We start from the raw sequence: 27,906 nt of genomic DNA, 5'->3' as shown, positions 1-27,906 counted from the left end.
GAGAGAGAGAGAGAGAGAGATTTAATGCATTATGAACCATCACCACTAAAGTCGGTGAACAAGATGTAGATAAAATATATGTCACTCAAAATGAAAATGCATCATGTCCTCCATGGTAACAAACAAAATAGAACTGTAATAAAATAAAATACTTGAACAAGTCCTGCTTACATTTGTAATACAAGCCACCATCAGTATGCTCCAATGGACACCATTAATCCAATATGTGCAAATAGTCACTATACAAGACATTAGACCATGTTAACAAATGGTCCTTGGTGAATGAATCTACAAGACTCACTTCCTACTCAAACATTTTCTTGGCCTTGAATCAAAATAAAATCAAGAAGAATGTGCTCTGCGTGTAATTTCTATTGAATTTTCAAAATAAGGCTCATGTGCAAAAGTCTACAGAAAGTAAATAACCACTATTTTTACAAAGAAAAGAAATATTGATGTTGAATAGTATTATTGACCCTTTCACATTCAAATTTACTTTGTCACACTCTTCCACTTTGGTTCTCGATTTATAGAATTGCAATTTCAACTGTACACGGATACATGACATCCAAAGATGGAGCATCTTTATCCATGGGTTTTAAATGTTGACTGTTATAGATGTAGAGGCACCACTGTAATGATAAATCCCTACCAAAGATGTGGCAAGCTCATATAGCTGAGGTCGATGTGAAACCACAATGTATTGAGCAGATGTTTGATTCTGAAGTTCGCAAAATGCACAAATGGTTAGTGAAAGCCACACACAATTTTTAAGTTACAAATACAAAAAGCCTTGCATTGAAACACATCAGGGAACAGAGGTGGAATCACCTTTATATATTCTGCAACAAGCTGGGCATTTTTTGTATCGAGAGCAGCATCAATCTCATCAAAGAAATAGAATGGTGAAGGAAACATTGTTTGTAAGCTGAAGGACAGGGCTAAAGATGCTAGGGCTTGTTGTCCACCAGATAGAAAGTTGAAATTGCGCCACTTATGTCTATCTGGACGGACTGTTGACATATAATCAACTAGTGTGTTTTATACAGTTGCAAAATGAGGCATATAATGATTTCAAATTAGATCCTTACCTTGTAGATTCACTCCATCACAGAACAGGAGACACTTTTCATCTGTGAAAGAGAGATATGCATCTCCATGTTGGGTAAGACTTCGATATATATTTGACAGTGTGCTGTTCAGCTACAAAATCAACATTGTTAGTCTGGAACATAAAATGAATGCAATTGAAGCACATTGTCCACTAACCTTCTTGACAGATTCTCGAAAAACATGAAACCTCTCATTTTCTAGATTTTCCTTGTGATTTCGGTTTGACTCAATCAACCGACTTAGCTGATTGAGTTCTTTCAAGAAGTAAGATTCGTTCTTTCTGTATTTGACATCTTCTTCCAGGACATCTGCACAAATGCTCCTGGTAAAATAGGTACACATGAGAAACAATGAATAGTAGATTCATAAATGATGCAAAGACCATTTGAAAGTATCGTAGTCATGTAAACATTCATTATCATCCATGAAACAAAGTTCTACAAAAATAGTAAATCAAATATTGCCTTCTGATTTCATTCAAGGACATCTCCTCTTGGGCTAAGATCAAGCCTTCTTCATCTTCAGCTTCACTTGCAAGTGCTTGCAAAGAAGATGGACTAGAAGGTTCATGACATACTCTTTTGTGGAATTGGGGATCACAACCATCTCTCAATGCAAAAAGGACTTTTCCTAGTTGTTCCTCTGTTGTCGTTTCAGATGCTATCAATTCATTCAATTCATTCTTTTTGCAAACCTATCAGATGTTTCAATTTATAAGGCTTCATTATTATGAAAATAAGAACTAAATCTATGGTATAACACCATCTTCAAATTTCATATTGGTTTAAGTAAAACAAGTTACAGAATTACCTCTATTAACCTCAGTTTCCTCTCTTCTTTCCCATGCTCCGCAATCTCTGTTTCAATGGCAGCAATGTTCGTTTCTGCTTTTTCCATATCTGATTTTCTGAATGTATAGTTCCAGTTTTGAATTACACAACACCACATTTAAGTGTAAAACATAGCTTAGAACTAGAAGACTATACTAATGATTTGCCAGTAAAATAATATAGACTAATATCATTTTGAACATAGCAGCAACTCACCTTGAAGACTTCTCAAATTCTGCTTGTCGAACTTGCTCCTTTATGTGTAGAAAATTCTCTCTTTGTGATTCAAGGGCTGATAGCTTTTCTGAAAGTGATAACATAAACTTATCTCTAGATTTTAATGCTTCTAACTGATTTTTTAATACCTTAATAGAAGATATTTTCTTCCTGATCTCACCAGTACATGATTTAATTTCATCCCCTAGCCGCCTAATTCTTTCATTTACTTCGATCAGTTGAGGATTACATGATAAATTTTTTTCAGATGCTTTCAGTTTGGCTTTTAGATTCTTTCGCTTCTGTTCTAATTCTTCAATTTCCTTTTGAAGTTTGCCATCATCACAAACATCTTTAATTGTCTTCTGAATATTATGTAGTTCAATTTGCTGCTTTTCGAGCTTCTTTCTGACAGATGCTGCATTAGAATTCTTACAAAACTTTATACTTTCCTCTATTTTCTGAATTTGGTCAGAAAATTCTCGCTCTCGAGATTTAAATACTTCCAATTTGGTTAGCTGCATTGTTAGGCTTGCCTCCAATTCATCTTTCAGTTTAATCTTCATTTTTAGGGCCTCCTCCCATATCAAGATGTTGTTTGATTCATTTTGGTTAGAGATATCATTGATAGTTTTAAATGCTACTCTCCCTCTGAGGCCCTGGTTTGCAGAAATCACTTCACCATCCTGCAAATGATCAACCAAAACTTCAGTAATGGTTTTCCAAATTACAAACATGGTTGCAAAGTCTCAAACTCATAATAAAAATTGAAATCAGTTAAAGGGCTTTCAAAAATAATAAATATATTCATTTGAACAGTTTAATCAGGGAATTAGCAAGGTTTAATCGTACCTTTTTGAAGATGTCCCCATCCTCTGTTACAATATTATATGTCTCAGAGTAACTTTGCTTCCTCTTAAAGTATGAAGTTGCAGCACAAAGATCTTTTGCTGCACACCAACTCCCAAAATATTTTTGGAAGATAGGTTGATAGTTTTCTGAACACTGGAGATCTTGCAAAATTGGCCTAGCATATGATCCAATTTCACAAGGATTCAAGCACTTAAATTGCCGACTTAACTCAGACAGTATCTCACATGTTGCAATCCCAATGTGTTTTTCCTGAAAATATGAGATAACCATGTTTGCTGTGTCTCTGTCATCAACTACAAATCTGCACATAAATACAAGTGGTATTATAAAGTAATTTTTCATATATTTATGCTCTCAAATGTAACTTATAATCAACCAAATGCTGTAAATTGAAATGTCATTATAAAAAACGAGAGTAATATTTGCTAGTTGGAATAAAAAATGTGATCTAGTAGCAATAACAATAAATTAGGAAGATTTTTCAATTAGTCTTACGTAGTTGCTGGATTTGTAAGATGACATAGAATGGAGTTTGCTGCTCTTGCTAAATGGTTACTGACTGTAGCTAAATCTGTGATCCTTCCATGTAGTTTTCCTTTCAACTTTTGGGCAAGAACCTTTGCTGCTTCATCTTCTTTTGACAACTTATTTGGCTGGTTTTGAATGTCGTGTAACTTCTTTATCAAACGCTTAATTTCCACCTGCAGAAAATAATTTTTCTATTGAACTTCTTGAAACCCTATGGTTCAATATGTATTTGAGAGATGTAAACACAACAGCATTCTTACTTCATTGTTGCTAATCTCTTCTCTCAGCCTAGGTATCTTCTGCCCACCTAACAAATCAATTTCTTCATGCAACAGAGACAATCTATTCTTTGTGACTGACAACATTCTTTCTTGGTCTTCTTCAAATTTAAGCGCTTCCTCCAGTTCCTGCTTTGTAATTTCCATCTGAAAGTTGAATTACTAGTATCAGAAGGTTTTACTGAGAAATCAGTTTAGTTTTGTTGTTTTGTGAAAAGAACAATATCAAGTGCTTCTTGTAAGACTTTTGCTAAGGCTACAGAAGCACAATCTTGAAATTCCGATTTGCAAGTAGAAGTGTTTTATCAGATGACAAACAATAAGAGGTTTGTGTAGTGATAATTCACAACCCTGTACCTATTCAAGACAGACAGAAGCATAGCATTGACAACATCAAACCTAATATTATGTAGCATAGAAAATGAAAAATAATTTGTTATTCATTGTTTTCAATAGCACTTCAATCTGTTTTCGGAGTGCAAATTGTTTCCATAGTTAGAAATTTGGATCTATCAATTGGCTCTCGAGCTCTGGCGCTCTCCTGGATTATTGGCTCTGAAACCAAATCACATCTAATCTCAAAAGACAAGCAAGAAAAGGGAGCATTCTAAAACACATAAGTGCCTACAAACTTTCTTTACAGAACTGAGAATGACATGGGATTTCAAGGAAAACATTTAAGAGTATGTGCTTCCCACATACTGTGTGCCCAACAATGCAGAGTGTAAATTATTTGATTTGAAAAATGCAATTTTTGGCAACCATTTCAATTTGATGATTTCTCTTGGGAAAAAGTATTAACATACAGGGTTAATAAGCATGGTCATCCCTGATATGGAATGACATAACTTGCACAGCAAAAGTAAATATTAGCGAAACCCCTAAGCAAATGTATCCTTTTCAGGAAACAAATGCCTGAATTATGTTAGAATGCAGCTAGCTATTGTTCCCTAGCTTCTGAATCATCCATTTAACAAAGCAATCTAAAAGTTACCTCCACTGTTAACTGTGAGGCTCGTGAAATGTTGTATCTGCTCTTTTCGGTTGATATGTTTAGTCTTTCCTGCAACGATTCAGCACAAGACCTTCACATGAGTTATTCTTCTCTAAAAGAGAGTACATTTGCTTTAGTTGCTTGTTCCTTGGAGGAAAATTCCTAAGAGCATAAAAGTATCGTAAATGGGAGCAATTGAGATTGTGCATTTATTGTATTATGGTTGTCAATATGAGAATGCCACATGCCTGCAGTCTAGTTATCTTCATGGTAAGCAGAACTTCTTCTTGGTTGGTCAAATTATCTGTTTGCAAGACATTATCTTCCGGACTTAAAAGAGAGAATTTTTTCTTCTCTGTCTCTTCCTTATCCTGACAAATCTTGTGTTTCTTGCTTTCAAGCTCATCAACATTCTTAGAAAGCAAATCCAACTCATTTTGGATATCTTTCTGACGTGTCTGAAGAGACTTCTCTTCCTTCTGATAATGATCTTTCTGCAGAGCAGCCTCCTTTTCAGCTTCTTTTAACTGAACCTGCAAGGATGAAATCACAAGATATTGATAATGAAACTTGAAACCTTAAACACGCATATAAGCAACATTCAAACTCATATAATTTATACGGTACCTCTTCTTTGATCATTTTGGTCCTCTGCAAATCATATTGCCTTTGGGCACTTTTGTGTTTCTTCTGGCAATCTTGCAGGACCACTTTTAATCGTGTGCGCTCAAGATTCAAATTTGTCAACAACCCTTGCAAAGACTAATGAAAAATGTTAAAGAAAACACAGCTTCATGCTGTTTTTTCCAGAATAATACATCAAATTCAAAAAGCAAATGGAAGAAGATATATTGCATACATTGAGTTTGCTTTGAATTTGACTGAGTTCTTGTATCCCATTGTCCTTCCGGTCTCTACATATTTGCAATCTCGCACGTAGAGATCTCTCTTGGTTTCTGAGAAACAGTGCCTGCTTCAAGACAAAGTAAGTTGCAAGCAGGGGAAGCGACAAGATTGCATTCATCTATAGATAAAGCTCGTACCTTCCTCTCAGAAAATTGATGCCATTTTTTTGTAAACCTGAGAATAGGAGGGTATCAGAACATAGCTGGACTTTTCAGCAGATTGATTATAATTGTCACAATGAAATTTTCCCTAAGCATATTATAGCTGGGAAAGCATTTCATTTTGTAAATAAAAATTATAAATAGTATATGATATATATGAGAAAATTTTAACTTGCTACGAGTATTTGTAGCACTGGTTAAAAATATTTGAACTATATTGTATGAATGAGAGTTAAGATCACACTCCGTGATCCATCATCAGGATGAATGAGAGTTCAAGGAGATGAAAGATTATTAAAAATCTTGCACACAATCAAATCCAGAAACTGCATACAATAGTGTCATGGATTGTGGAAATATAATGGAATTAATATTTGAACTAGATAATATGTGAGGTAACAATGAGAATCCTTCTAAAAAATTTAAGCACTTCAGCAAATTTTAATTTTAATAAATGGTTTTCAATTGATCGCAAAACAGCCCTTAAAAGTCTTCCCTAATAAATATAAACCATGCTCAGTGGATTGGGATGGCACTCACATATTCCATTTTTCAACCTCAGGGTTGAGCTGTTTCCTCTTCAATTCTATCTCACTCAAACTCTCTTGCATACAGTCCAACCCAGAAGTTTGTTTGACAATTTCCTGGTCAGCCTCTTTAATCTTCTCTTCATAGTGGCTGGTTCCAATCACAAGTTCAAGATGCTGCAAATACCAAATCATCAGACACATGGAGGTCAGAAAATAGAGTGCAGTTTTAAAAAAGGGCTACCTTGGTCAGTTCTTGAGGCTCTTTAACCTTAGCAGCCACTCGATTCTGCATCACTATGAATCTGCAAAATGGGACAAGGCGGTAAATATCTGAGCTTGGTTGATCTTAAGGGCTTGTTTATGATAGATAATTTCAATTTTTTTTTGAGGAAATCTGTTATGATTTTTCAAATCAACAATTTTGGATTAAACCACATAATCAGTCATCAAGCTGAACTGATGATTGATTGTTGCGAGTGTTGAATTGATCAACTAAGTTAACCAATTGAAGAATATGCAAAGATTATTTTATTTTATTAACTAAAACATTGAGTGTGCTCTTTAGGAACTGATCATGCTAGTACACCGTACACCATATGGAATGGCTTGGATTGATTCGCATTTGCTAAGAATAATTTTTCATTATTTAATACTGTGCATGGGTATTAGTAATGACAAGATAGTTTGCTCTTTCTTAGGAGGAAGTTAATGTACTGCTGCATCTGTACACATACAGAATGGTATTAAGCCCCACTGCTTGGACTAAAGGATCATTATTTTGCATGGTGTATGATGCATAAAGATGGTGCACTTCTTTCTAATAAGGAATTGATTTTTTGTGAGCATCTGTACACAATGGGGAACGGAGTGGATTGGTTCTCACGCACTTGGAATAAATCTTCACCATTCAATCAAGAGGATAATGTGTTCATTTTTATAATACATTTTGGATTGATTTTCACTTGCTCGGAATAAATCTTCACCATAATTCACCAAGAAAGTGTTACATTTTTTTAAGCAAATAACTATCACGACACATTTGTGTTCCACCAACTTTCTGGGATTGGGTTATTAAAGCAATATTGTAATATTTCATTTATAATGATCAATTAAGTCTTTGGATAGACTGAAGAAATGTTATTTTATTTTTTTAGTTAAAGCTATTTTATGGGCATCCTAATCTATCTTATCTCTCAGTTAGCTTCACAGAATATGGTAGAAGGTTTACCTGAAAAATAGCAATAGATACAAGGTGTTTGTGCAGCTTGCTAAGTAGGGAAGCAACGCAAAATTTCTTTTTAGATAGTAAGGTTAGGAGAGCATCAAGGGTCTTGCAACTGGTTCGTGGAAACGTTTGTAGACCAATGAATACAAAATGTGTCACTTGTGCAAGGATTCTCTTGTTTGTTAATGATTTCAGTAGAAAAATGTGGGTGTTTTTTTGGAAATCAAAATTGGATGCATTTAAAGAATTTCAGAAGTTCAAGTCATTGGTTGAGAAAAAGTTAGGATGTGACATCAAAACTCTTAGGTCTAATAACGAAGGTGAATTTTGTTCAAATAAATTCATAGATTTTTGTGCTAAACATGGTATCAAATGTCAATTTACAACACCTTATACTCCGCAGCAAAATGGAGTAGTTGAGAGAAGGAAATATACTATTATGAAGATGGCTCAGTGGATATTGGGGAACTAGAGTAGTCCCAGAAAGTTTTGGGTTATGGTAGTTTACACTACATTTTATCATCTCAATAGATCTTTGACATAGGCAATGAAGGAGAAGACCCAAAAGGAAGCTTGGTCTAGGAGGAAATCAAAGGTGAGTCATCTTAAGGTTTTGGTTCAATTGCATATGTTTGGATTCTAGATGTAAAGAGAACCAATCTAGACTTGAAGAGTTAGAAGTTGATGCTTATAGGGTTTAATGAAAATAATAAAGCCTACAAGCTAATTGATGTTGACATTCAATAGGGATGTTGTGATTGATGAATAAGTTGGGCCTTTTCAACTCTCTTTTGAGCTTAGGATTACAGATTCAAGCGTTCATCTTCCATTGGCTCCACCAAAAGAGGGAATAGTTTTGATTGTGAATCTCATTTTGAGCATATGGAATCTCCCGAGCAAGTACCAATACATGATTTTCGCGAGGAGAACTTAGATTAACATCCAAACAACAGAGAAACATGTATCTCAAGTCATGATGGCCATGTTGATTTAGATAGAAAAGTTTCTAAAAAGAGATCCAATTGGTGCGAAAAACTCGTTGGTGATGTTCAAGATGATGAAATGATTGAGGGGAGATCGTCTAGAGGCAAGCGCAAGGTCATAATTAGCTTTTCTCTTATAGCTAACTTTCATGAAATTTATTGTTGAGGTGTAGAAGTTTGGGAGACATGTCATTTTATTTTATTTCTCAATCTAAATATGCTAGGAGTTTTCTCAACAATTTCAAAATAACAAATTGCAAAATCTTGTCTACACATGGAGAAAGGGCTGAAGCTTTTAGCTAAATTAGAATAAAAGGTTATCGATGAGTTGACATTCAGGCAACTAGTGGGTATTCTTATATATCTCTTACAACCACTAGACTCGATTTGAGCTATGTTGTGAGTTACATTTCCATGTTCGTGACAACACCTAAGGTAGAACATTGGGTTGCAACAAAGAGGGACATAAGATATATGAATGAGATACTTGACTTTGGCAATTTGTACAACAAAAGCAAACATCCTAGATTAATTGGGTTCACAAATTCAGATTGGGTATGTTGTGTTGATGATAGGAAATCTACTTCTAGATATGTTTTTTTAGTACAGGTGCAATCACATGGACCAATAAGAAGCAACATGCAGTCGCTGTGTCCTCAACATAAACAAAGTATTAAGGAACCATTAAAGCAACATGTGAGGCAATATGGCTTTGAAGGATGCTTTTAGATATGCAAATATCTCAAGCAAATGACCTCCCATTGATATTGATCCTAATTCAATGTCACCATCTCAAAACTCTTACAATCACCTATCAAGGATATCGAGGTCTTGAATCAAAGTGTACCCTCATAAACCAACTTAAATGTCCTAAGGTTTGTCTTATCAATATAGGGGCTAGGCTTATTATGCAACACTAAACTACATTATTTCACACAAACCCATATGAAGTCACTTCCATTTGAAATTCATAACATAGGCTTAATATTGAGTGTTTTCTACTTGAGGGGTCAATAAATATCTTGTAGTCATATAAAATTTCTTACCCCAATACCCAAATACCGCTCCAGAATCATATAGCATGTCTTGTTATTTCATTAAGCAAGGAGGATAAATTGATATTAAAATAATTTATTACACCTATTCCCACTACAATAGAATTTCTCAAATGATCCATAATTACATGCATCTTGATATCTTCTCCATATAATGCTACATCTAACATTTTTCATATTTGAAGTATTTAAAATGCCTTAACCATGATTCCTACACAAAAATATCATCATCCAACATAACCATTGTACTCCTTTCTTAGTTCTCATGATAGTTTCCCTATTGAGGTTATTGTACTTAAGAGGTCAATAAACAACATGTAGTCATGTAAAGCTCTTATCCACTAGTTTGAGTAGAATTGCTAGGAGTATCAATTTACAACATTAAAGTAGGTTTAAAATTTGTTGTTCTAGTACCACTCAATGAAGTCATTCTCCCTATGTTACTATGCAATTGTAAGTCAAGGCTTGTATTAAGTCTCGCTTCTAGGAGACAAACAATATAAGAAAGTTGATACAAATATAGATCCAACCTAAAACTTTGTGCCACCTTATTCCATATAAAAAACTTGAGAATAAACATTACCTTCCACTTTTATCCATTAACATGTCCATATCCTTGGAAAAGGAAAAATAATCTAATCCTAAATGATTAGGCCATAATCATGAAAGAAGACATGACTTTGAATAGTTGGAAAAACACAATTCTTAGATTTATTTACATACTTCATTTGGTAAGTGGCATTCCCACACCTTCCTTTTACTAGCAATTGACCAAGAATAAGGCTTGTAACTCAAAACCTTTTGAGAACTTTAATTCAATAAGGTACTATTAAATCACTAACCCATCTACAACAATTATTAAAATGTTTCATAGATAAATTCTAATCATATAACTAGATTAAGTGGTTCTAAATATTCATGTGACAATTAAAAGAAAAGGATAACACTAACCATATGTGGGAATCACATTTGAAGAACTAAAATAATACCTAACACTACCATTTGCATGTGCCTCTATAATTATCCATCAAAAGAATTCAACAAAATATGACAATTATAATGACCTTATTAGACATGGGTTGAATTAATACAAACATGTACTAGGCATACAAGATTGTGGGCTAAATACTTGAAAGTAAAATGTAATAAGGTGCAATGTATACATATGTTGACAATTTATCCTAGTTTGTAATCTACAATTAGTTCATGAATTACAAGGGCAATCTTAGAAAGTTGAACAAAAACCATAAGTCAATGTCAATCCAAATCTATTCTAATGTTATCAATGAATGTACAATTAGCTATATGTTAAAGTTAAATTACATCTATTGTATATTTTAGCTTTATTTGGACTTATAAAAGTTCAACACAACTAATATAAAAAAATCCTACCAAAAATGAAACTAATGGTTTTTCATAAGATGTTATGCATTGTAATGTCCCCTTTCTAATTTGCCATAAAATAACAATTGCAACAAATTAGGGTTAGAGTTACATCTCACCAAATAAATCTTTCCTCAATAATACAATCCTAAATTTGGATCCTGCAATCACAACATGAAAGACGTATGCAATACATGTGCAAGCGCATACACATACATATATGTGTGTATATGTATACATATATACATATATATGTATACATACATACATACATGGTTAATCATTAGGGTTAGTCAAGTTGCATTATACAAATATACATATACACACATACATACATACATGGTTAATCATTAGGGTTAGTCAAGTTGCATTATATTCACAAAGTATGAACACATTGAGCGAAGGAGACATGATGGGTCTAATTGAAGCCATTTCTACACCAAGCCTAAGAGTGGATGTCTACAACAAGCCTCTTGCTTTTCTAAGAGAACAATCCCCAAGGTAAAAAATGCATCCATGTAAAACTTAAGAGAGGTTAGAAAACAAATCGAAGCAATTGATGGTCAACCCTCTTGACACAACCTCTAAATTTTTTGGCTTGAGACTTTAGAACTTATAAAAAAATTAATTGTTGTGGGGATGTGTAGCTTGGTGTGGCTACGTATGGGACGACGTCTTGTGGTTGTTGCCAAGCTAACCATATTGATTGTTAAGTGAAGCACAACCTTCAAAAATCACCTATTCATGTGTTTTTTCTTATATTTTTCTTTCTTGAATATCCAAAACATTGTCACTTTTTTTTTCTTTTAATGGCCTTGCTCTTTCTTTTATGTATCATTGCCTATATGATATGCTAAGCACATTGTCTAAAATCTTTGACAAGAACATCCTACTTTTCAAAGGGCTACTCAAATTGTTGAAAAGAATGTGAAAAATCATAGGGTAGATGATAATATTGACAAGAACATGGGAGATCAATGGAAGTGGCTTTGATGCCATTTGTTGAAATAATTGAAAGACAAAACATTGTTGCAGAATAATTTATTGATCTCACATAAGAGGTGCTTGTATGTCATTGCCTCTACAAATATAAAGATGAAGACAAAATTGTCTTAACCTCCAAATTGACACAAGCTCCCAATTATTGTAGGTTACAAACAAAGAAATTAAACAAAGTGACAATGAAATTTGAATCATACAATATTCTCCTAGGCAAGATTACACCAATTGATTTAAAAGCTAGATGACTGGCCTAAACTAAGAGAAACATGATCCACACTAAGCACCTTGAAGGACTGTCAAGCCCTAAACCCCTTGACAACAAAACAAAACAAAGAGAAAACATCATGACCCACATTAATCCCCTTGATAATAGGACCAAACAAAGAGAAAACATCATGAATTACAATAAACATTGATAGACTCCCAAGACCTTTAAATGGAACCAAAAATGCCAAAACATGGTATATTAGCTTAATTGAGAATGTGCCAAACAAAAGATTAATTAGATAGAAACCCCTTCCAATAACTCTTGCCCTTAGGAACCTAACGGTGAGATTGCATCTAACAAACACTTTTCAAGGAGTATTGACTTCAAAGGATCTTAAATTCCACTTCATAACCAAGAAAACCCCTTAGTTCTTGTCTCAATGCAAATGGAGATTGATTGTTTGTACACATAATACACTGAATATAGTGTCTAAGGAAGTGGATTATTTTTGTTGAGAGGTAATTATTGATATAAGGAAGTTGATTTTCTTAGTACTAGCTTAATGGATTTCTTATCTTGTCAAACCTAACGGTTGTATGATATTTAAATTGATTGAAAGTTCATGACTTTAAGCTCATCTTAAAAGAAATTAGATACTCCATTTTTTGTTGTTGCATAACGAGGACACCTTAATTAAGGATTTGTTGCATTAAGAGCATGAACTTGGAGCGCCATAGAAATATATACTGCATAAACAATTTTGATAAGTTGATGAACAAGGATAATTTGACTTAGTGGAGACTACTAAAGATCATTGATTAGATCATGCTACCTCTCTTGGAAACTCAACTAGCTTGTGCGACCCATATTAAATAAGAGACTTTCCCATAGACAAAGAAAGAAAAATTTAAGCCATTTATATTGGAATTATTTACTACATTTGAATAATGAATTGATGAATCCACTCAAATTGGAAAAGAAGCTATTAGATTGCAGAAAGAGCTGCAGTTTAGAATGTCCCTTGTCTAAAAGAAATTATTGACAAGGAAATTATCATAAATAATTTGCCAAAGACATGTCTATTGATTTCAATGCATTTACACTACCACATGAAAGTGAATTAAGCATAATCTAATGGTTGACCATTCCTTTAAATTTAAGTCTACGTTATTTTGCAAGTATGAATTTAGGTCCTTATTTTGGAATTGTTAACATGAATTAAATGATTTGTAAACAACTTGGCGAAGAAAACCTACTAAATTTGTTAGCTACAAGACTATTAAAGACCAACAAATAAGTATTGTAAAGGGTTGAAAACTAGTTATATAACTTTTATAGACAATTTTTTCAAAATTTTAAGCTTTGTTTTCTATTTTCCCTTGGTTTCCAAACACAAGCCACGTTATTCTAATTTCAGTTCTATTATTCATATGGGTATTTGATGAATTTATAAAGTGCTTCATAGAATTGATGTTGTTGGGGGCGAGACATTTTGTAAAGTCAACTTAAGCATCTTAGTTCAATGCTTTATAAAATATCTTTAGTGCAGAATGTGCAATATATTTGTGTACCCAATCTATTCATAAATATAGACAACATGTTCATTTCTCGTCGTGGTTGATCCTACCCTTTGAGATTGCACCTTCTTATGCTCTTAGCTATGCAAATTGACTCCATTGGATTTGTCCACTTCACCAAATTGGATTCAACATTATTGTAAAAACAAGCTTACTTTTTAGTCTTTGCCCTTATCTTTTGCAATTTCTTTAAAATCTATTCAATTGGGATTAAATTAGGGTTAGAATAGAAGTTTATATCAAGGTTTAAATTTGTGCCTTATTTTAGAAGTTGAAATCATTTGATTGCAAGTATTTACTTTTGCTAGTTTGCATATGAATATAAACGATGAATGCAATGGAGTCAATATTTGATAAGTTGAAATCAATTGGTATATCTTAAATTGTTGATATATGTTTAATTACAATAGGACTTGTGCTACTTTATCTTAATTACCATAGCGCCTTGATTGAAACAACATCAACCTTCATGCTACCCAAGCATGCCAAGAACTAGTGATATAAAACTTGGGGAGATTTATCTCCTTCTAAGACAGGCGGAGAAAATCTTTGCCTTGTCCGAGTTGGCGTGTCAAAGCACATATCAACAATCCTTAAGGTACTTAATCCTAAAGCCTCTTAACTTGGTTTACAATAGAAATTCCAAGCAACTACATGACTCTTCCTACCACATTTTCCATTTAATCACAAAAAATCTTTTATGAATTTACACTTCTCAACTTGAGCATACCAATTAATGTGAGAAATAGTAGATGGAGTAGGGTGAAAGGACCTTTGGCAACAAAAGAAAGTAAATAACTCTTGACTAACTCACTCACGAATATAAAAGAAGGTCACAAAGAGAAATGAACTCCATCTAAGACAGATTGTTGGAAATCAAACATTGATAATATCACAAGAGGAAATTTGAGACCTACAGGAGTATGTTATTTAGACTCTAAGGTTCCTTCATCAAGGGAAGTTCCCTCATATTGTGTCTCAAAACTAACAATGAGGTGGAAAGGGAAGAGGTCATTGCTGGTCTTTGTATGGCTATAGCAAAAGGTTGTTGAAATGTTATGTAAAGAGTGGTAGGGAAGGATTCTATGAATGTCTTCAATGGCCTCAAGAAAGCCAAGTGTTTAAATTCGAAGCTCAATCCCTTCTTGGTAGAGTTCATAGGTATATGTAGGGAACTTTCCAATGTCTCTTTTAATCATTGCTATAGGGAATAAAACAAGGTGATTGAGTTACTAGCTAACCACTAGGTGTTCCTCTCCCTCTCCTTTTCCTTCAAATGTGTTAATATTAGGGATTAAGGTTTCTTGACAATTCTTTAGACTATGACCATCCCCCTTAATTATCACTTGGTTGGTGGCTTCTCTCTAATGATGACCTTTACAATGTATTGGTTGAGAATGATGGTGAATGATGAGTTTTGATCCTTTCAAGTGCAAGTTATTCTACACAATTCACAACATGTCAATGATGAGTCATTCTCCACTATGGGTGCTCTAGTCTTGTGTTTTGTTATTACGTTCTCTTATTTAGGTTTTGTAGGGTGGTCTTTTGTTGTGTTGGGTGGTTATTTAATAGCTTGTTTGTCAATTAGTGGCTCCAAAGATCCTCTACAAAGAGGTAGTCTTTGTTCATCAACTAAAAAAGATGTTTTGTTGCCAATTTTCTCGCTTTGCTATATCTTGTGAAGAGCATAATTGAAAGGTCTAAATGTTAATAGTTAGTTCAAAATAGGGATCTAATTTTAACAAATTTTAATACAAATTTGGGCAAAGTTGTGAATTTGTTTGAGATTAGGAGTTGTATGGAGAAATTGCTTGTTCCACAATACAATGTAGAATACGAATATTTCATTCAAGAGGTGTTGCATGATCCTCTTTGATCAACTCAAAAGTAAGTCTTGGTGAATTTGAATGAGGAACACTAAAAGGTTGTCTAGTCTACACTCTATTGCAAGATGTGGATTCAAACCTATGTTACCTCACAATGTTTTGTTGACCTACGTTTGGTAATGAAGCACTTACTAGTATCTTAGCATAAAGTATTAATAGAGATGACAAGCAAGTATTAACACCGTTAGAAGGCAACAAACTAGTTTGGGTTGTGAAACATATTAAATTGATAAAGGTTTACAAATTGATTGTTGAATAGAGGTGGTGGGATAGATGAATTTTGTTATTTTCTAACAAGGCTTATGACCACTAGCAAGATGTGCTTGTTGTCCCAAGTGTTGATTAAGGGGGAGTCTCCAACCTCTTTGAGTAGTGGTTATTTTCACTTTCTCTATGTTTGAATAATTGTTGTTCTAACTTTCAAAGTACTATTCCTTTCAAGGTTGCTCACCTATTGTATCTCAATTTTAATATGTTTATATTATTTTATTTGGCTTTGAACTGAAAACTCCTTAATGAATTTTAATATTAATAAAAAAGGTAACTTAATTACTTTATTATATATACACCTACAACCACATATTTGAAAAAGGGAGTTAAAACAAAAAGAATATTTAAATATCATATAATATAAGTGGGGTTGGTTCAAATCCACCTTAAATCATTAATCAATTAAAAAAGAACATCATTTCATCTAAGGATAGACTTTAACAAATATTTTCCAAATTCTAATTTTAATTTTAAGCACGGGGATAATGTGATCTAGTGTATGGTAGAATTTGAATTTCCTCTAAGCAATATATGTTTGCGAAGTTATGAGTTGCATTATTGCAATATGAAAATTATAATTAAAATATAAAAAATACACTATTTTGTTGTTATACCACAATCTCTTGGATTAAGTTTGAAATTAATATTAATGTTTTTATGATCAACTCTTGATTTTTTATTAACTAAAAATTGATATTTTAAATTTGATAATAATATATATATTTTTAAAATTTTGTATATTTTATTTAAAACTTGAAAGATAAATATGTTGTTTGATACAAATTAAGAATAAACTATATTTTTCGATGGTAAAATAAATGATAAAATAGTCAATTAATGTTATTTTTTTAATTAAAAATATTTAAATTGAAAAGATAAAGTTTAATCATGTTGATGGGTTCTTTAATCCTTTTCATCTATTGGTTGATCACTCACATGTCAAGTAGATCCTATCTCAATCAAGCACTTGGAAAGTGAACTTTGATGACATTGTCTTGGGGCAATCTAGGCCTATCTGGTGTTGGATGTGTTATTTGAGATTCTTTGAGTAATTTGATTGAAGCAAAAGCAATAAAATTGGGGCCAAGTACTAATAATGATGGATGTTGAAGTACTTCTACTTGGTTTGCAATCAATCAAATCCCGAAATCTCGTTAATATCATTATAGAAGGTTACTTGATGGCCATTACCTTGTGTTTGAGGAATAGACATTCATTGAACTGAAAAAAAATGAACATTTTGAAGGAGGCTTTGGTGGTCTTGGATTATATTCCTAACTATTCAATCAAGCATTGATATAGGGAGGGGAATATATGTTAGAAAACTTTATCAAACCAAGGTATCGAGCAAATTGAAGATTTAATAATTGAAGGTAATATTTCATGTTGGATGGATCCACAAATTATGATGAACAATGATTATGTGGTGAATGTGTGTGTTCAATCATTGTTGATTGGATTGGCAAAATCTTACATTCATCAGCACTTGCTTAACTCAATTTACGAGATTGTGGAAAATCTCAAGGTTGTTTATCTCTCAACATCTCAAGGTCACTTATCTCTTTACATCCAACATATGAAGGAGCCTATGTTGTAGTTGGGAGCCACAATGCAACAAATGGTGTTCAAGGGAGAAATAACAGCTAAAATGCAGAGAGTATTTTTTTACAAAGAGTAAGTATTGGAAGCCATTGTGGAAATCTTGGGAAAATATTTTTTTTAGGAGATAGCTAGGGATAAGGCTTAATTAGTAGATCTCAATGCTCATGGAGAACTTACTCATGTTGAAATGAGATAAAGAGATTACTACAACTCTACGAAAGTACTTTATTTCAAAAAAAATTAAAGATAGACTAGATAAGGTGATGGATAATGGTATTATAGAAAGGCTCTCCTTTATCAGTAACACAGTTCAAATGTCACTGAGCTTGTTTCGATCAATATTATGAGAAACATCAAAAACTGTACAGAGGAACTCATATGAGAGGCGACAACAATGCAAAAACACCTCTTTGCAAATGTTGGTAATTCTTTTTATCATCGTGAACTCATTACTCTTGAGCTTCATCATCCAGAGAAATCTTCACCTTAATAAAAACATTTTAATAGCACAAAATCATAAAAGGCCACTAATTTTTTGGCAAGGAGGGAAACACTAATGAAGCAGGTATGGCTCTTATGAATCTTCATAGTGATATACTTTAATTTCATTTGGAATCTCTAGTTTGAGAATCATGTTATAATTTATATATATGTTTCTTCATCGATGTATAATCAATTTGGCGAATTATGATGTATATGCCATACAAATTGGCAAAGTTTTCAGCCCATGTCTGGAGATTTTGTCAATGCTACCCTGATAGAAAATTCTATAGAAGTGAAGGACAATCTCCAAAAAACAATATTTTGTACACGCTACTAAACTTCTATTTATTTCCATAAAATCTATTCTTCCTTTCCATATTTCAAAAAGATCCTTAGATGTAGTTTTCTATTTTGATAGATGAGTACTCATTTGATTTATCACAATTTTTTTAAAATGTTTTTCTTCAATAAAAAAAGTGTATATTATTTTTCTCTAATAAGAAATTTTAAGTTAATATTTTTTTTAATTTATGGAAACTTAAAAATTATTATATTACACTTTTTCTAAGCATATGTTCAAACTTATGCTATATCAATAAATAAATTTCTAAAAGACTACACAATAAAAACTAGAAAATTACAAAAATTATAATATAATTTTTAAAAAATATTTATGAGAGAACATTATTGACACACACACACACACAAAGTGTTGAAACAGAGACTCTAACTACATAAATATAAAAAATTGGAAAGGTTATTCAGTTTGCATGTTAAAACAGAGACTCTAACTGCATAAATATAAAAATTGGAAAGGTTATCTGGTTTGCATCCCATGTAAAGAATTGTCGGAGAGTCGCTGCAAAATAATAGCACAACCACCGCAAAATTAGAGATAACAGTCGTTAAGCGATATTTTTCATTGCAACAAGATCTCGGAAAGGTTGATTAAATTAACCTGGTCATCGTAGCAATTCTTGCAGAAGGTCGATGCTTGAGACTCAACATTTTAAAGTCCACCATTCTTTTATTTAACAATTTTTATTTTGACATCTTCTTTGTCTCCTAAATAAAAAGTGTTCTAAAACTACACAAGCTCAAACAAGAAGGAAAAATTCTAAGGGGCTCAAACGAGAAGGAAAAATTCTAAGGGTAAGAATTCATGAAGCTTCCTAAAAAGTTTCAGTAGGTTTTGTTGTTGGTCCTAAGATTCTGTAGTGTAGATCAATTGAAAAATTTAAGTTTTGAAATTTATGGAAGCTAGTGGTCTCATGAAAAATGCTGCAAATAATAAGTTAATAAATAAACACTATTTTCCTTCTATTTGCTTTTTGGTGGGAATTTAAAATAGTAGCTACAAAAATTATTTTCCTGATAATAAGAACATAAGTCAAAATCTTAATATCTTGATATTCTAAACTAAAAGTTTCTCCATTCATCAAAATTCAAATTAAAAAAATTGTCATTTAAAAAATTCAAACTCTATTTTCTAATTGTGAAGATCTGATTAATCAACAATAAAAGAAGTTTTCCCTAACTATTTTTTCTTTTAATTTTTTTCTTTAACAATCTAATTACAAAAGCCTAACCTCAAAAATATTGTTTAAATGCTAAAATCTAAACTTATGATTTTCCCCTAGTTGTGAGGTTCGATTAATCAATAACATAGATTCAGACTCTACTCATAAATGGTTAACTACAATTTGATTGATCAATTATACGATGATCTTTCCTTCATGAATAAAAGCTTAAACTAAAATTTTCTGTAATTATAAAAAATTTAAATAATTTTCTGTGCACATAATCAGGAATACAATTTTTTTCTAACAAAATAGGAATTATAACTGAATTCCCCTCCCTGTGAGGATTTGACTCATGAGTATTAGGAGAATTTGATCGAATAATATTATTCATCGAAATTATTTAGTGGGAGATACGAAACACATACCTATCCAGGTTATTCACGGGAACATTTAAACTTGCAAGTTTCTCCTTCAGCTCGCTCAGCGTAATTTCTCTGTCATTAGATAGTTGAAATTAACAAATAAACTTGAAGATGAAATCTAGAAACGTGAATTACGAAATAAAATACCTCTTAGAGGTCCGAATATCGTCTTTCCAGTAATATTTTGAGGAATTTCCTCTAAAAACCCTTTGCACCTTGAACTTAGCGCCATCATCGCTTCTTTCTAGCTTCACAGAGACCTGGATTGGGCATCTACCTCTAAACTTTGCGGCCAAAACACTCAAAGGTTATAAAGAACAGAAAATGAGGTCCTCAAAATGGAGGCAATGCTAACCTTAGTAGATGAGTCTGAAGATCGATTATTGACGAGTGACGAAGAGGCATTGGCTCTGAGAAATTTTGGGGATGCTCCCAACGCAAATGCTAGGGCTTCGCCAATTGCCTGAAAATTATTTTGATTAAGGAAGAAAAAAGATTTTCCGCCATTTTTAATGATTTTGTATAAACTTATCTGGCCTATACATTTAGTGGAAATAAATGGAGGAGAATTTAACCGAATTCCGCCAAGCATTTGGAGGAAGGATACGCTCTTGCCTGTGCCGTTTGGTCCAACAATGCAGGTGAAGCAGGTTAGGGGTTCGATTCTCACTTTGGCGTTGAAAGACTTGAAAGCTTTTGCTGTGATTGAGTGTACCAAAACACGCTGCTTAGCTTGAGGTTCCGCTACTGCTTCTTCTGTGGGTCTCATTTTCGCTTTGCATTCGAAGTTCCTGCTTAATTGTTTAAATAGTTTTGGATTCGCTAAAAGGGTTCAGAACCCCGGTCACATGAGCTGCTTTAGAAAGTTTGGATATTGCAAGTTTGATTCCGTTGATTTTAAAGTAGAGGGAGCAGTATGCCTGGTCAGTTGGTCATATGGAGATGGTTAAGGAAAACGGAAAAGTCGTTTTTCTAAATGTTTTTGGGGCTCTTCCTTCTCCGCCTAAATTAGTTAGACTATTGATCTTTGTTATCTTGGTTACTCTTACTTTTAGTTTGTCAATTTTGTGTTGGCGGATTAAGTCAAATTTCTTTGAAATGAAATGATAGATTTTAATAACTTTAACAAAATAAAATAGTCTATGGAGTTGAGAAAAACATTTTTAATTTATCTTCAGATTCTTTTTGATGTCCATGGAGTATATGATAAAGTGTCATTCTATAATTTTTATATTAGAAAGTGCCTTGAAATAATAACATTATTTTTCTCTTAATTGTATGATTTTTGAATACGAAATTGAATTGAATACACATTGTACACTATAAAATCTTCCAGATAACATATATCGACTTGTATGCACTAAAATATCATACACACTTAGCTCCCATGGAGTGAATGGAATGACTAAGATTGAAAATTCATAACTATGGACATGTTAGAAGTTGGTTGCTTTATTGATTATTTGTATGTTTGACTTGATTCTTATGATTTGAATGTTTTTTTTAATGTTGAAAAAATAGAAATGATTTTGTTTGAATATTTTAGTTTATATTTTTATTTGATTTGTTTGTTTGCTCTGATTATTTTGATTGTGTTGATTTATTTACAATGTATGGGACATGTTTTTATTTGGGCAAATTGCTATTTTGATTGTGTTGATTTATTTAAAATGTGGGGGACATTTTTTTTAAGGCAAATTGCTAAGGGTAGCTCCCAATATATGTGGAAAATTACAGTTCATACCCAATATTTTAGGATTGGAGTGATAATGGCAATATGTGCTTACCTACTAATAAACATAGGCCTGGTCCTTATTCACAAATTAGGAGCCACATAAGAAACTCTGGAACGCAATCCCATTTGGAAGCCAAAGCAATATCATCCTCTAAAATTCTTTTCAACTCGCCCCAGTCCACAACAGAATCAGAGAATTTCAAGGGCTCACCTTGATCCATTGCATAATTAGAACGGTAAGTCGCGACTTTGTTTATCTATATATATGTTTTATTGGATACTCCCCTAATAGTCGTAGCATAGAGAGAATTTGCTTCAACTTCATTCCCAACACCAACAATTAATCTCCACACAAAATGACACCATAAAAAATTTCAGATTTGTAAATTACAATGTTTTTTCAGTTGATTTTTTGTAGTTTTACAGCAATGAGGATGTAGATCATGAAGATTTAGCTACTGAAAATTTTGCGATAATCCGTTTTGTTTTGAAGATTTTAGAAACTGTACGAAGTGTTGTTTTGTGTGGAGATTAGCGGCATCCATTCCCAACCACTAATCTCCACACAAAACAACACTCCGTACAGTTTCTAACATATGCAAAACAAAACAGATTTCCATGAAATTTTTAGTAGCTAAATTTTCATGATCTGCATCCTCATTGCTGTAAAATCACAAAAAATCAGGTAAAAAAACTTTGTGATTTATAAATCTGAAATTTTTTTACAGTACCATTTTGTGTGGACATTAACTACTAGCATTGAAAATGAAGTTGAAGAAAATTCTCTCTATTTTGCTAATTTGCTACTATTAGTGGAGTATCCAATATAATATCCAATAAAACATATATATAGATAAACAAACAAAGCCGCGACATTATAGAATGCATCACTTCTCTACCAAGATTCTACACCAGAGGGCATTGGGATTTTTGCACTTCGTCCACGATAGTTTCACTCCTAGAGCTAGGCTCTATATGAAAGAGTCTATCATGTTTGTTCCCCTTGGATTTCCATCTTTCTTGACTAGGTCTCAGGCAATCAATGAAACTTATTTCTGATCATTAGAACCCTCCCAGAGAAACCGCTTTTCAATCTTCGTGAGATCCATATTTGCTTTAGCAACCGGTCAACACACCAAAGCATATAAATTAGAATGGCAATAAGGATGGATTTAACCATGATGATCCGCCCAACATGAGATAGCAAGTGGCCACACCAAGACTTAGCCCACTTCTTGTATTTTTCCAGTCTCCTTACAGTAGATTGAGTGAGTGGAGCCATCATACAAAGGAATGCCCAAGTATTTGCGTGAGAGTGACCCATTAGAGAAATTTAATTTAGTTGCCAGTCTTCACCAAATAGTATTCTTAACATTATAAAAATAAATTTATATTTGTCAAAGTTGATAACCTACCCAAACCAGTTTGCATACTCCTCCAATGTACTTCTGATGATTTCAACTTCTCTCAGATTTGGGGAACCAAATAACAATGTGTGGTCAGCGAAGAGCAAATCGGTATATCTTGGAAGGGAATTTGTGATTTCAATACCATTCCATAAGACAAAGTTTTCTAGCTGTGAAATTCTTTTGCTGAGTCGCGAATAGAAATGGAGAAATCAGGTCCACATGGTGAATTTCCTTTGTTCCTTCAAAAGAACCTCGCATAGTTCCATTAATGAGGATTGAGTAATGTGGTGTGGAGATATATGTGAAAACCCACTTCAGCTAAATTGGATCAAAGCCGAACTTCTCCAAGATTTTCATAAGATACCTCCACCATACCATATCATGAGCTTTACCTATATCGAGCTTCGCAATCATGGCCTTTATGTTTTTCATTTCGATGCTATGTATCACCTTGTGGGCATAAATTATACTATCAAGAATGTTCCTCCCCTCACATATCCATTTTGTTCATGCGAAATGATTTTGGGAGAATCATCTTTAATATATTTTCCATCACTTTGGATATAATTTTGTAGTTGGTATTACAAAATGAGACTGGCCTAAAATCAACAAATGTGTTGCAATTGTTCTTCTTAGGAATCAAAACGACAAGTATTCTTAAATGTGGTGTCATAAATTGTAACCCTTTACAATTTCACACTTTTTTTGTGCCCTTTTCTTAGTGTGTCTCCCTTAGCTCTCTTCGAAGTCTATTTCTAGTTTTGTATTGCAAAAATGATGTTATATGATGATATGGTGATCTGATTATCTATTGTAAGTTACCTTTGTCTCACCCTTTTCTAGATGGACTAGGGCACTAGGCAGCATAGTCCCCCCAAATTGGGCCTAATTTTGAATATGTCAGTCTATCAATTCTCGCCAATTGATTCCTGATCCCGATATCTTAATATGACCATCGGAAGTCGGCCTAATTTATGTAATATCTTGGGAACCCATATAAGAGCATCTTTCCTAATTTATTTTCATCCTCAAGCATCCTACAATCATTCAATTATATCCTAGAGCAAGCATTATGAGTGAATTTCTTCAAATCTGAGCATTATGGGGTAGCAAGTTACAACAATCAAGTCATACAAGTGGTTCTCGAGCATCCATGCAATTGCTCGTATCAAGAGCTATCAATTCAATACACACGCAAGGTAGGCACATGTCAAGCAATAGTATTAACACTATTGACTCTAATGCAAATCAATATACCAACATCGAAAGAATCATCTCAAACATAGATACACACTCATCATCATAATAACATCTCAATAGGTCATAAACATAATGCATATCAAAGTCATAACTCAAGGAGCAATCTCTAGGTCTTTGAGTCAATAATTCAATCCTCGATTGATCTCAATCTAAAAGAATAATACAAAATTCACTTTGGCATCTCATGGAAGCATGCCTTGACATCAAATTTCATCCAATCACAAGCCAATTGACCCCAAACACCAAGGCTAGAAGGTGGGACAACTCATCAAACCCCCAAAGAAGGTCAAAACCCAAAAATTAGTTTAGATTAGCCAACAATCCAATTGGAAAATGTGAAATTCAATTAGCAAATACAAAATTCATGCAAATGCAGAAATTTGAAAGCAGTTGCAAGATTTTGCTCTGGGAAGCTACCTAAGGCATCAAGTTCGACTGAAATAAAGTATGGGAGGCCAAAATCAGGGGCCAAACCATTTGAGAAGTATCTCATGAAATTTCAAAAACACAATTAAAACACCCATGCAAGATTCCCATGATAATTGGGCAACATTTTCCCCAAAACACTTCATTTTCACATTGTTTTCCCAAACCCACATTCAGAACAACCAAGCAATCCATCAAACACTTAAAGGGATTGGATTTCATTACTCAACAAGGTTTCAAATCCACATTAATAAACACTGAAAGCATTCAAAGAGATCAAATTGAAAGACAAGAAGAAGATTGAAGTCTTCTACCTCAATTTGGAGAGAAACTTCATCCACACTCTCCACCAATAGCCTCAAGATTCAAACAACAACATAGCCTCCTCAATCCAAATCTATCGACACCATACCCAAAAAATTCTACCCCAAGAAACTCAAGATCACCACCCTTCCAAAACTACCATGAAGAGGGTTTTGAGAAGAGCATGAGAAAAATACAATAAGTGTTGAGCAAATGAGCTCGATTACACAATAGAAACTCACTTTTTGAGTGAAAAATATGCTAAAAAAAAATTTAAAATCCAATTATCTAGTAAACTCCCTAAAGACCCCCTCAAAAGAATCATTTAAATCTCATTAAATCAAATATGCATAAGACATATACCACATCAAAACATAGAATCACTATTACACATGCAATAAAATGATGACAAATCTAAATTGATTGAATGTGTACAGACAATTATTATGAGTCGACTCAACATGATGAATGGGTTTCCAAAAGCTACCAATTTTGGTAGTTAGGGCTCAAAATAATTAAATAATTAAATCAAGGGAATTGTCGTAATCAAGGGCACAAGTTTTTGGCTCAAGATGTTTGGCCAATGTGTTATCTCCTGTTAACCACCATCGGGGATGCAAGCACACTTAGACCTATGGATCTAGGTGGAGTCAATGTCTTGTACTTCTAGTCACTGAAACATTCACACATCAAGTGTACCTACACACACACATATCAAATTAACTCAAATCGTTCAAGGACATTTTAGCCATGGGGCTTTACTGGCTAGGCAATATTATATCACGTGCATTCATATTGGGGGGTTTAATATGCCAAAAATGAGGGTACAATATAGTGCTTATTGATGAAAATAGGGGGGTTTTTAATTTGGGCTATAAAAAAATACAATATCTAGCAAAAATAAGGGGCTTTTAATTCACATTGTGTATTGGGAGGGGGTGACAAAAAAGGAGTTTAGGGCAATATTTTTTGAAAATAGGGGGATTATCTAGTATGCCACGAATGCACGTGATATAACCCAGGTTCACTAAGTGAAGCCCCCGTGATTTTAACATCGTATGAATTCTCATATAATCGAATGATACAATATCATCCCTTTTACTTCTAAATATCAATTAAACTCCATAATGATAATGCCATCTAGTCACCTGCATAAATAGCATCATCAATATTATTCCTCTACAACATTGAGCATATAGCTATTGTAAAGCAGAAAATCGATCGAACCCTAGTTGCTCTCCCCTCTTCCAACTCCAAGGAGAGAGAAGGGAGGTTGCTAGGGTTGATGGTTTTCACTTAGGGAGACTTTACATTCAAAAGAGGGGTTGAAACCCACAAGATCCAATCCCACACAATGCAAGATTGGATGCTAAATGCGTTTCAAGGGTTAAGATAGCAAGGCTACCCTCTTTTGTAAAGAATGTGCATAGAAGAATTAAGCTAGGAATGCATAGAAAGTGAGAAAGATTCGCTTATAAACTGAGATAGGGATACAGGATGAAGTTGCGGACTTGGAATTAGCAATAAAATGTCGATACGGCGCTGTCCTGCAAATTCGAGCGAAAGTTGACGGGACGATGGCGCCCGACGTGCACACGGTCCTCCGAAAAATCCGCGAAACGAAGGGGGATCTGTTCGTCTCTGCACAAGGATTCCAGATCTTCAATTTCAGCCGCGTACCTGCAACCTACACACAGAAAAGCGAAGACGATTGGGGGGTTAGGGATTAGGGGTTTGCCTTTAGGTCAAACCCCGGTTTTGGAATTAACCAAGAAATGAGAAATGTTGTAAATGTAAATGTCTGTAATGTAAAACAAGTACTAATACCTTGTTGTAAGGATGTTTGTATCCTTATGTGCGAAGGTATAGATGTTGTTGTATGTTGTATGTTGTAGTAGTATGTAGTAAGTGATCTCCTCTTCAATTGTTGAATCCTTGTCTTGAATGCAACACTTAGCCTTGAATGGAGACTTGGAATGATCAATTGCTTGAAAGAATGCTTGAATGCTTGAATGTTGTTTCCACCTTTGTTCATCCTCCCCAAATGAGAGAGAAAATGTAGTTTATATACTTGTCAATTAGGGTTAAAAGATTGATTTTCCCGACCTTAGGCCGACCAGGAAATATAATTTCCAATTTGCAAACAAAAAGACCCGAAGTCCCATAGGAGACCGGGCCCAAAATAGGGCCAGGGACCAGGGCGCTGGGCGCGCTGGTCCCACCTCCCGGGACAGCAGGGTGCAAAGGAGGTTCAGGCCAGGGTGCTTGAAAATGCAGTTTTTGGTGTCATAAATAGGTTTCGGGGTCTCCATTCAGGTTCTGTGTTGCGTCGCCATCGTGAAGACTGAAATGCAGTCGAAATTGCAAGTGTCGCAATTTTAGGACGCTACATTTAGCCCCCACTTTAGCGGGAGTATGTATGCTCATACTTCCGGTAAAGTACAAGGAAACAATATTGAAAAACTTTCACCACGTCAAGGAGGCAAGATACACCAAGCCCCCAGTGGACTAAGGATCTTACGACTTCGATTGACAAAGTAAAAGGGAAGATCACGAGGGAGAACCATGACTGTCAGTAGTAAGGTTCCCTCACTATGAGTCATGCAAGAGAAATACCAAAAATTTTCAAGGCAAAACTAAGTTCGTCAAGAAATTTTCAAGTATCTTGAAGGGATAGACGGGGTGTATGCCCCCCTACGTTAAAGCGATCGCACACGCCTCA

General features: G+C 33.9%; 1 protein-coding gene across 3 annotated transcripts; it reads right to left on the bottom strand.

The window, feature by feature from the left end:
• Positions 1-113: 113 nt before the first annotated feature.
• Positions 114-20,992, bottom strand: LOC131074382 (structural maintenance of chromosomes protein 4). Of its 3 annotated transcripts, none has more exons than XM_058010997.2 (21): positions 20,659-20,986; positions 20,407-20,514; positions 20,199-20,335; positions 20,055-20,123; positions 6,671-6,731; positions 6,440-6,603; positions 5,876-5,912; positions 5,692-5,802; positions 5,460-5,594; positions 5,081-5,365; positions 4,833-4,901; positions 3,821-3,985; positions 3,528-3,733; positions 3,012-3,333; positions 2,160-2,845; positions 1,924-2,020; positions 1,578-1,807; positions 1,270-1,435; positions 1,092-1,203; positions 832-1,013; positions 114-721 (listed from the first exon to the last, which is right to left on the bottom strand). In XM_058010997.2, the coding sequence occupies exons 1-21, from the start codon at positions 20,818-20,820 to the stop codon at positions 599-601; spliced, it is 3,627 nt and encodes a 1,208-aa protein (XP_057866980.2). In that variant the 5' UTR covers positions 20,821-20,986; the 3' UTR covers positions 114-598. The 3 variants fall into 3 exon arrangements, with proteins under 3 accessions (XP_057866980.2, XP_057866981.2, XP_057866982.2); XM_058010998.2 differs by having other exon boundaries at positions 20,199-20,311; positions 20,659-20,985; XM_058010999.2 differs by lacking the exon at positions 114-721 and having other exon boundaries at positions 879-1,013; positions 1,092-1,195; positions 20,659-20,992.
• Between the last annotated feature and the right edge of the window lie 6,914 nt (positions 20,993-27,906).

Source organism: Cryptomeria japonica, chromosome 3 (assembly GCF_030272615.1).
Source record: "Cryptomeria japonica chromosome 3, Sugi_1.0, whole genome shotgun sequence".
NCBI lineage: Eukaryota > Viridiplantae > Streptophyta > Pinopsida > Cupressales > Cupressaceae > Cryptomeria > Cryptomeria japonica.
The sequence above is the reverse complement of the archived record's forward strand: the minus strand, read 5'-3'. Positions and strand labels throughout refer to the sequence as shown.

Bases quoted from the DNA above. Each gene is read 5' to 3' on its own strand.
- LOC131074382 (XM_058010997.2), bottom strand. From the start codon at position 20,820: ATGAGACCCACAGAAGAAGCAGTAGCGGAACCTCAAGCTAAGCAGCGT. The intron at 5,595-5,691 runs GTATGCAATATA...ATTTTTCATTAG, and splicing joins AAATTCAAAGCAAACTCAAT to TCTTTGCAAGGGTTGTTGAC. The intron at 1,204-1,269 runs GTTAGTGGACAA...TTGATTTTGTAG, and splicing joins TTCGAGAATCTGTCAAGAAG to CTGAACAGCACACTGTCAAA.